Below are 11,226 nucleotides of genomic sequence, written 5' to 3' on the forward strand. Positions count from 1 at the left end.
CAAAATGTATTTAGTTTGTTACTTGTGATCTTGCATGAATCAGACTACAGAATGAACTTCGGCTGACAACCTCACTTGAGAAGAGATTGCTTTATTATAGCAGAATAGTCACAATCCTCACAGTTTCTCTATTCCAGTTATTTAAGAGTTTGCTGATTGGATGCAGGTACAATTCATCTTTTGTCCATTAGTCTGTGTTCTACACTAAATTTCAAACACCTGCTCAAGTATGGTTTTCCATATCACAGATTATTTCATTTAGCATTAAGGCAAAATTATGATGAAGACGACCATTTGACTGGCTTGTAGTCTGTAAGTTTGCATGCCTGAGATGGGCTGGTGTGAAAATACCAGATCAACCATTGTTTCTAGCTTCAAAACACTGTAGTTTGTGGATTGGGCAGTAGGGAAAAATGAGTCTCCAACTAGCACGCATGCTTTGGGTTGAATCAAGTTTTGTCTCGTCAACATGTGCTGATCCACTGCCCCAGCACAAGGGAGGAAATGCTTGCAGGAACATGAGAGGGAAAGAAGTTAAAAAGGGAAGGGGCAAAAATAATCCTTCTTCATTGTACAACAGACTCTTTCTGATGTATCCTCCTTCACCCCAACCAAAGCCAAGCAGCTTGAACATGATGTGCTCTGTGCATGAATCTGCTAGAGCCTCCATACAGTAGAATTTGCTTGTCTGGTACATAGCACTTTATTTATTTATTTATTTATTTTATGTTCTGTGCAGCTGCTGTGAGATTTTAGTGGGGGAGGGAATCCCTCTCAATTATTGTGGAGAAATAGAGGCTTGCCCTAACATGAATAAATCCTTCTCTACAGCAGGCTGTGCACTTGAATTCAGAGCAAGGATTCTCCTGCCTGACACTGAGTTAATATTCCCAAACAAAAACCTTTGTTAAATTTCAGATAAGATTACTAAATTATTCCCCTTTTTAATAAAACAGTAATAAAAGAATGTGGTGGCCCAAAAACTTAGAGTAGATTGCAGTATCTGGGACTGCTCCAAATGCCGTTGAAATCAACAGGGATCTTTCAACTGACTTCAATGGTCTTTAATTAGGTCCTTTTAGGAGCTAATAAGGAGCTGCCTCACCCCAGGGGGAGTTCTGGATGTTTCACGTGCCAGGTAACAATATGAGTGGACTCCATGTTTGAAAAGCTAATCTGGATCTTTATTCATAGGTGCTGGAGTATGGGGGAGCTTGAAGAAGTTTCCATGATATACAGGGTTAAGTCAGTTATTTTTGTCAAGGTCCAGATTTCTTGGTAGCCTCTGGAGAAAATAATAAAAAAAATAAGAATAATGCTAATAATAAATAAAAATATTTTAGGGTCCATTCAAAAACATCTGGCGGGCCAGATTTGGCCCACAATCTGCCTATTGACTACCCCTGGTTTACAGTTTGGTTCAATGGCTCTCAGCACCCTCACTATACAAATTGTTCCAGCACCCCATCTTTATTAAAGCTACTGTTTACAAAGGTGCTGCAACTTCAGCTAGTATTTGCAGCATGTGCACACTGACTGATTAATTGGTTTCTTTCAAAACTCTTTCCTCCTGCAGCCCATGTTCCAACTTCCAAGTTCCATGCAGGTGGCTACAGTGGGAAGCATCTTGCACACCTGCAACTACATCTTTTTGTAGGGCACTACATATTCCCCCATTTAGATAGTCAGTTCAACTTGCTAGTGGGGTGGGGTTAGTTGTGGGCCCAGTTCCACTGTGCCACCCTTGGCAGAGCAGTGTTCTACCTAGGATTATAGGGAAGGAGCAAACTCCACAGTCCTCTGAGCCCAGGGAATGGAATTCTGCCTTGGACCTTGAATGAGACATAAAGCAGAGGGTGGGGGCTGAGAAGAGGCTCCCTAGGGATAATCTAGCCCTCAATTGGAGAAAAGTTTGGAAATTCACTGGCAAGGCTACCCAGGTCTGTCAATCACCAATGACTGAGTTACTTTTAAAATGTACTATTTGAAACTGAAGCCTTTCAAATGAAACCTTTGTTTACCCTCTTGGTGTGGTACATGTTATGTTAATGGCATACACATAGAAAGGTTAGATAAAAACATATTTTTGAAAGGTTGCACTGTAACTTTATTTTTATTTCTTAAAATCTAGAGCCTTGTCAACACAAGAACCCAAAACAGAGAGAGACAAAACAGGCTGCTCCCTAAACAAAGAGGCACAATTCACCCCATCTTAATGTAAGCTGCCTGTCTGTTGCTATCTGACTGCTACTAGGCCCAGATTGCACAAAGAGCCCCCTACCATGCATGGAGGACCAGGAAAACCCACTGAGCATTTAAAGCGAGAGTTAACAATTTCAATACAATTTTCAGTACCTCACAATGCAGCTGGTAGATCTTGTGCTCACAAGGATGTTATACTTTCTGATGGAGTCTAAGCACACAAAAGGAAAATGAGATACTCACAAAGCAAGCACTGTGCTTGGGCCTGGACTGGACCCTAAATCAGTAAATGGTGTATTTATTTTAAATACAGTTCAGTTGCCACAGGTATGAGCCAGAGGATGGGAGGATGCAACAAGTCTTACCCACTCTTTGCAGAGTTGCCAAGTGTAGCCACTGCTCTTAGTGTCCCCTAAAGTACAAGATACCCCAAAGGGGGGGAATATACAGTCCCTCCAAAGGGGTGTACAGGTGGGTGTACTTCCCTGTGCAGCAGGGAGCTCCAGGAGGAATTCTCTATCAGGCAAGATTCCTCCTGGTGCTTTTGCAGCCCCCATCCAATGAAAGGATGTCGACAGGATATGATTGAGACCATGGGCCAGATCCTTGGTCTCTCATTGCTCTTCTTTGTGGGACTTCCCAGGGTGGGCTGTGGACATCTCAGGGGTGGGCAGATGGGGAAGAAGATTACACTGTAGCAATCCTGCTTGGTGGATTGGCTCCTGTAATGCTGAGCCAGTGATGGTTAAACAATCAGCAAACTAGGTCACCTGTAAGCAACCCTTAAGGACATATCAAAAGGGTATTGCAATGGTAAAGAGGGCCATTCCTTGCAGAAATCTATCAAAGCTATGTTAAAGTAGACTAGAATCTTCAACCTGTTTGCCTGTATTGTTAGAGAATGAAAGAGTAACAGCTAAATGTGTCTATGTTTATCTGCATTCAATTAGCAATCTAACAACATGATTGAATTAAGGTGTAGATGCTATATTCTATTTCTGTCTTATAATGCTTCATTACTGCATTCTATTGACTTGGAGATCAAAAGGGGATATTATCATTTAGATGGGGACTTGTGGTGTAATAATATTATTGTCCTAATCTCCCCTGGGAGCTTGTAATTCCACATAGTAAATCACCTGTGAACTGTCTTGATAGTTTGAATGGCTGTTGCTGAAGGTATTGGCTGAGAAAAGATTCCCCCCGCCCCAACCCCGCTCTCCTGCTGGTAATAGCTCACCTTAAGTGATCACTCTCTTGTTACAGTCTGTATGGTGAAAAAAGAAAAGGAGTACAAGTACTCCTTTTCTTTTTGCGAATACAGACTAACACGGCTGTTCCTCTGAAACCAGTCTGTATGGTAACACCCATTGTTTCATGTTCTCTGTGTATATAAATCTCCCCACTGTATTTTCCACTGAATGCATCCGATGAGGTGAGCTGTAGCTCACGAAAGCTTATGCTCAAATAAATTTGTTAGTCTCTAAGGTGCCATAAGTCCTCCTTTTCTTTTTGGGTAAGATCTGAGACTCATATTGACCTGGAGATAAGTCTCTGGTCTTTTGGGATTGGTGGACTTCACATATGGTGAATCAGGTTTTAAATAACCTCTCATTACATTAGACTTGAGTGTCTAGATGGAAGGCAAGGGCTGGAATGCTTAAAGAGGACTGTGTTTGGCTTCTTGGTGACAAGTGTGGTATTACAGAAGCTGTTTTGTTATTGGCTTGGTGAATCTAATTATTGAATAAACCACCAGTTGGGAGATTTTCTGCCCCATTCCTTGCATTCTGCCCTGAGTGTAGCATTCTCAGCATGGCCCATACAGGCCCCCTGATCACAGCTCCTTAGGAGACACTATCTGCCAGGGCAAGTTAGAGCTTGAGGCTGCTCTAGCTCTTCTGAGAGACTGTGTGGAGGTCACAGTAATTTGTGTAAAGCCACCAATGCCCCAAAAACCCAGGTGTGGCAAGTTCCGCTCGAGTGAAGCATTGTAATACTTTCTCTAATATACTAGTTGCTTTTGATGACTGAGCATTCTGGAATGGAAATGGATAGATATAGATTCACAAATCAATAGATGCAGTTTTCAGTATTTACTACATTTAGATGAAATTCATGTTTTGCAGGGGGCTAACACAAGGACTATACACCATATAAGACCCACTAAAGCTCCTTGGGTATGTCCACACTGCAATAAAAAGCCCGCAGCTGGTCCCATCAGCTGATTTGGGCTCATGGTGCTCAGACTAAGGGGCTGTTTAACTGCAGGGTCCCAGAGCCCAGGATCCAAGCCCATTAGCCTGAGCCCTGTGAGGCCAAGTCAGCTGACACAGGCCAGCTATGGGTGTTAAATTGCAGTGTAGACATACCCTTAGGGCTTCATTGGTGCCTACGCTCTATGCTGGCCCACTGCATGGGGATAAATGTTACCCTTTAGAGTTACCACAGTGCATCCACATTTTCTGTGGAAGCAGGTGAGTTCTGGGTGTGTGTACGGGAGGGGGATTGGGATCTGTGTGTCCAGCTAAACGACTGAAGTAACAAAAGAGGAGGCTAAAATGTATGCTTTGTGAAAGGAAATGAGATTTAATGTGTAGACACTGCAATAGTCTGTCTGACCTCAGTGGAATAACACTATAGAGGACTTTGACCCTGTATTTGTTAATTTGCATATAAAGGCACAGAAGTTTAATAACAGCTGAGTGTTCTAGTTGGATGGGTAACAGTTGGGGAAAGGACTGAAGTGCTGAGCTCAATATTTTGTCAATTTCTCTGCATGATTTTAATAATGTGAAATGTTTACTTGCATGTATAGGTGGTAAAAATGTCTGGCTATAGTCATTTGGGGCCAGATCCTCTCCGCGGGGCTCAGTGATCACTATAGTCACTGGCTGGACTCCGGTCTGCTGAAATGCTGAGGAGACAGCATGCCCTGTTGCCTCTGTCACTGGGACAGAGTAAGTGCTCAGATACTGTGGTGATGGGTGGCAGTATAAAACCTCTTAGATAGAAAGTCAATTCCCAGACAGTCCCCAAAGTACACTCATGTATTCTGGTTTAGATGACAAAAAGTCATCATAAGGGCTAGACTGTACCCTTCCGTGGTTGTTCAGGGAAGTAGGAGGGAGTCATGGCTACCCAAGTTGCACCTCTGGCACTTGTGGAAGTGTATGGGCTGTTCTCAAGGTGATTCATGCTGGGAGCAACTGGGCAGTAATTAGAAAGAGACATGGCTCTGCCCTCCTATCCAATGGCCAGGAAAGCTGTTTGGACACACAAATGGGCATAACAAATTGCTCCCCACACCATGCAAATGAGGAGCCCTGTAAAGCATTGTGCCTCTGTGAAGGCATTTTGAATGGAGTATAATGAATATGAACTCACCTGAATGCTGCTGGTAACTATTTAGATCTCTGTTTCCATAACTGAGAGTTGCAGAACAGGCTCCTGCATGTAGCTGGCCTATTCCCATTAATTGGACAGGGGAAAACCACATTACTTTTGGCTCAGTCAGCCATACAGCACAATGCTCTGCCAGGAGTTTGTGGGCCAGAAAGGTGTCTCAGTTTGACTGTGTTCAGACTGAGGCCACTTTGGAGCTGAATAGATGCCAGAATGTTCCCAGCTGGGAATAATGCTCTCAGACAATATCCCATGCAATTATCCTCTGACCTGTCTTCACTTGTTCATCCCCATTTGGGAATGCTGCTAAGAACCATACATATCAGAGAGCAGAAGTAACAGGCAAGAAGTAGTCAAGGGGGAAAACTCCAAAAGTTCATATTTAGGGATCTGGACTGGTCTCCTAAACTTCCAAAATGTCAGTTGCTTATTTGGAGCTTGTCCAAAATATCTGAAAATCTAATAAGCTCGCATATGAGGTCTGTGGTATTTTTAGTTCTATCTAGAACCTGAGAATGCAAAAGCATATGAAGTGAATGGAAATATTATACTCACACACACACATCACCATACCTTTTAGAACCTCAGTGCAAGGTTTGCTTGTGCTCAGTTCTAGAAATAGGTAAAGAGTTAGCTGAAGTGGCTCACCCATTTTTAGAAATGGATGGGGATGTCTGAGGAAAAAATTGATCCTTTTTCTGTTACACTGCTGATCATGTGGATAAGAAAATTATCCTAGCTAGGATATTTTCCAGAGCCTCTCAATGCTGATTATTAGAGTGCAGGCATGTATAAGAGGGCTAGAAATTTACACTTTGTACAATGACAGCTTGACATTTATATGTCCCCAAAACTGGGGGTCAGGAGGAGGGAAAGGTCCATCAGCTTTTTGTGTTTCAGTGGCCACCTCTGACCAAAGTAATCTCAGTGCTTTTCCGGTAGAACCGTACATCTGGTCTGCATCTGATTGTAATAGGTACTAACAGCCTCCTGCAAGGTCATGAGTACCTGCCACTTTCAGTCTTCCCTCGCTCTCTTTGGTATCAAACAGGAGTTACTGACTGGAGTCACACTGTTAAAAACTAGTGTCAGTGAGATCAGCATCAAACCCTGTGTTTCTATTGCACCATAATTACAAGTTGCATGTGCCCTCTGTAATGTCACTAAACGAACATCTTTAATCCTTATTGTTTGGGCACGTTTTAAGAAGCCTGCCATATCAAATTCATTTTCTAGACTGAATAGCCTGTATGGTAAATAAAGCAACCTTGATGTTTGTTTTCTGTGTTTTAGGTCAGATGATAATAGCCTTCTCGGTGTCCATGGTGATTGGATTGGTGATTGGAGGGATAATCTGGGCTTTGTTTACTTGCCTGTCCCGTCGCAGAGCCAGTGCGCACATTTCACAGTGGAGCTCATCAATCTCTAGCCGCCGTTCCAGACCTGCTTCTCAGGGCCATGCTGCCAACAGGACTGGATTCTACCGTAACAACAGCTGTGAACGTCGTAGCAATCTCAGCCTGGCCAGCCTCACGTTCCAGCGACAAGCCTCCCTGGAGCAAGCCAACTCCTTCCCAAGAAAGTCAAGCTTCCGAGCCTCCACTTTCCACCCCTTTTTGCAATGCCCTCCCCTCCCTGTGGAAACTAACAGTCAGCTGATTACTCTGTCTCCCACCACCACCACCACTACCCTTGTGGGGACCACCACCAACAGCTTAACTCGTCCTGAATTCCACTGGTCCAACAACAGCCTCCGCATCTGCCATTCAACACAAACACCTCCTCCTGCCTATGAGACCATCATTAAAGCTTTTCCAGACTCTTGAACTGAAGTCTTTCTTTGTTTCTTTAAAAGAAGGACTCTCCATCATCTGAAGCAGATTTTCTGTATGCTCTGAAGGCCTCTGGGAAGCTCCCTGGTGCTGTGGCATGCTGCAGGCTAACACAAGGGACATGCACAGATGACAGTGATTTGCTAGGGCAAGGTGTGGTATCCTGCAGCCCCAACTGAACTGGTCTGCAGTGTAATTTCTGAATTTATATTATACCTTTAATCTGTAATCATTGTAAGGCTTTTAGTTTAGAAGAAAGAAACTTCTGCAGGCTACAAAACTGGCAACTTAAACGAGCCACATTAGGAACCATTTGTTGATAATCGCTTATTAATTTCCTGCAAAGTTCACCCATTCATTATGTTTGTTAGAAATCTTGTTCTTATACATTTGTCTGTGAGTCTTAAGTTTTCATTAGATACTTTCCTTCATCACTTACATCCTGGGCTGGTTCTATGCCTCCTGAATCACAGGGTTTCCTATAGCTCAGGAATCCCTTGGAAGAAGTAGAGTTTAAAGTGGTTTTAGTGTCACAGTCTTGTGGCAGGTACTAGGGCCCCTGTTTTGATATTTGTAGGGGGCTCCAAATGACCACAGGCCAGTCCTGTTTACCACAAATTCCCAAAAATATGGCAAAAAAAGATGGAGTGTCCCAACATTTGTGCCATGGGAGAAATTTCTAACCGACATTAAAAAGGAATAACTCTATAAAAGGACTTCGTCCTGCAACCTAACAGGGGTCACATTTTATTACCCTATAAGGTTACAAGGATACTAGTCTTGGTCCCTAAGATAAACAACATGAATGGCAACTGTTTTTTATTTGAGCTTCCTGTTTTTCTATGGGAATACTCATTTCCTTTCTTTAAATTGTTTTTCAGTTTGTACTAACGTTTCATCCTTCCTGATGTATAATACAGTGAAATCCTGCATTTTGCTAAAACAAAATTTCTTAGACATCTAGGGCGAAATCCTGGCCTCACCAAATTCAATGTCAAAACTCCCATTGACTCCAGGATGTCAAGCCTTCAGTCTAAAATAATGAAACTGCTTTAGGGTATGGAGATGCTTAGGACAGATTAACGCCTGTTTTTGACTGTCAGACCTGTAGAGCTATTATAACATGCTGGCCCACTGGCTTAGCGGTGACTGACTGTATTCACATGTGAGAAGTCCAGGCTTGGGAGCAACGAAGATAGCACAGACACATGGAGCCTGATTCCACTCCCATTGACTGCAACGGGAGCTGGATCATTTCCATGGTGGATAGTCTCAGACTTGAACACAGAGAAGGGCATTTCAGTTTAGAGAATACCACCTGCTGTGCAGGGCCGGATTAACTCTCCTGTGGGCCAGGGGCTATTAGATTGTGTGGAACCCCTGTATACAAGTCTTTTTCCTCAGAGGGAGTTTGGTGCAGGAGGGGGCTGGAGCAGGGGGTTGGGGTGCAGAGGTGGTGCGGGTTTGGGAGGGAGTTTGGGTGCAGCAGAGGATTCTGATCTGGGGCAGGGGGTTGGGGTGGAGAAGGGGGTGTGAGGTGCAGGCTCCGGCTGGGAGGTGCTTACCACAGGTGGCTTCTGGCCGGCAGTGGTAGCAGCAGGGCTCAGGATGCCTGCCTGCCTGCCATAGCCCCACACTGCTCCCAGAAGCGGCTGGCTGCTAGCCTGTCTCTGAGCGCCCCTTGGAGGCGGGCAGCGGGTCTCCGTATGCTGCCTGCGCCCACAAGTGCTGTCCCCGCAAGTGCCACCCCCCCCCACAGCTCCCATTGGCCAGGAACCAGCCAATGGGAGCTGCGGGGATGGTGCTGGGGACAGGGGCAGCACATGGAGCCGCCTCCTTCCCCTCCTCACCCCCCTGCGCCAGGGGCCGCAGAGACGTGCCAGCAGCTGGCCGCTTCCGGAAGTGGTGCAGGGCTATGGCAGGCAGGCAGCCTGCCTGAGCGCCTCTTTTAGCGGCCCGGAGATCGCTGCCTGTGATTTATTTTTGCAGCCCCCCTCCCTTAAAGCCCCTGCCTTAATCCAGCCCTGCTGCTGTGCAACACTACCATTCTGGCTGATTAAGAACTTTTTGGCTCTTACGGAGGGTTAGGGGAAGAGGTATTAGTTACAGTGGGCCTGATCCGTAGAGGGCCTGATTCTGTGCATCTACTGAGGACCTGCAACCACAGTTGTAGTTAATGGGAGCAGCTCTCAGGAACAGACAAAGTGGATAACAACTTAAACTTCCTCCACGGTCAGCATTGCATTGCAGTGCTCAGCCCCTCTCATGAATGGGCCCAGAGTAACCATAACTGCTCTTATCACTGCAGTCTCTAAACCTGCTATTTTCTCTCTGCAACCATTACTATTAATTCTAAACAACCTGTCCAGCTTTCTAACTGTAAAGGCAAACTAATTTGAATGTATCAGACAGACTGGCTTTTTTTCATTTTAAGAAGTTAAACCTGATTGCTAGAGCTCCACATTGTCCATACAGATTGCATACAGCATTTTATTTTAGAAAGTATGGATTAGAGTAAACTAAGAACACTACTAGATCTGAAAATGCCATATGACTCCAGTGATGGCAGGATATGGCCCTAAAATAGTGAAGAGAGAAGTGTTATTTACCCTTTCCCATAATACAGCAATCAGTTCTATTATTGTATTAGATCTCTTATTGTTTTTATTTAGATTTACAGTAGGCTTCACTCTACTCTAAAGGCTTACACAGTATCTCTCTTGCAGATAATGGCATCTGTTGTAACATGCCCATGAAAAATTGCATCTAACCCTGCCCCCCTTGCTCATTGACTTTAGTGGTCTACTTGAATGAGAACAGCAAGGAGGATTTGGTCCACAGTATGTAACCAAGGTGTTAGAAATTCCTTCACAGAGAAATAATTTTAAAATAACTGAATATGTACTTATGGGTTATAAATGCAGGATTTGCAATAGAGCTTTACATGATATATTATTCCTTGTATTACACTATATTTAGTAAGTAATATAGGAAGAAAAGCTATAATGTACTGTATTTTTTTCTCTTGAAATCTTCATTGGACACAAAAACTGTTTTACATTCCCTGGATTAGAGGAGTTAAAAATTTGAAATATTTTGTGCATAACCAATTTGGAAGTCAGCTGCTTAACTAACAGCTTAAACAATAATGGATATGAATATTTTGTAAGCATTGTGGAGACTTTGAAATGTGAAATAAAGGTAGAAATTATAATCTGTACTGCATGATTTTCCTTAAGCTACATTTTACATGTGAAAGAACTAATTTATATGTAAAATCCTTGCTGTAGAAAGCAGACATAAAGAGCTGGAAAAGTTATATAAATAGTGTCAAGTTCAGCATTTATTCTATGATAATAAGATCCAGTGGCTAGAACCTGATACTAAAAAAATTCTAATGGGAAACAAGGCTCAAATGTTTAACAGTGAGAGTAATTAACTGGAACCACAGTATGCAGTAGATTCTCTGTCACCTTAAGTCTTTAAATCAGGATTGGATATCTTTCTAAGAAATATGCTCAAAGGAGTTCGAACTGGCAGGGTTTTGAGCAGTATGTCCTTGATCCAGGAAAGTGGGTAAGCATACATTGAAGCACGAGTAGTCTCTATCAAGTCAATGTTTAATGAGGTGTTTTATGTTTAAAAAAATAGGTGAAATTATTAGTGCTTTTCACCTTCTGTCATGGTGCAGGAGGGCTTTTTCAGGGGGGTCATTCTTTTCAGAGATATTGTACTGACCTTGTACAACAGCATTTTCCACAGGAAGATCTCAATGCACCCTCAAATA

General features: G+C 43.4%; 1 protein-coding gene across 2 annotated transcripts in view; it reads left to right on the forward strand.

Moving 5' to 3' along the window:
* The window catches only part of MYCT1 (MYC target 1), a 35,666-nt gene extending 25,007 nt beyond the window's left edge, over nt 1–10,659 (forward strand). For both annotated transcript variants that reach the window (XM_048844206.2, XM_075126825.1), the window contains exon 2: nt 6,901–10,659. In XM_048844206.2, coding sequence (XP_048700163.1) covers nt 6,901–7,433 — 533 coding nt within the window. In that variant the 3' untranslated portion in view covers nt 7,434–10,659. The remainder of the gene's footprint in view (nt 1–6,900) is intronic.
* The last annotated feature ends 567 nt before the right edge of the window (nt 10,660–11,226 follow it).

This window comes from Caretta caretta, chromosome 3 (assembly GCF_965140235.1).
Source record: "Caretta caretta isolate rCarCar2 chromosome 3, rCarCar1.hap1, whole genome shotgun sequence".
Lineage (NCBI taxonomy): Eukaryota > Metazoa > Chordata > Testudines > Cheloniidae > Caretta > Caretta caretta.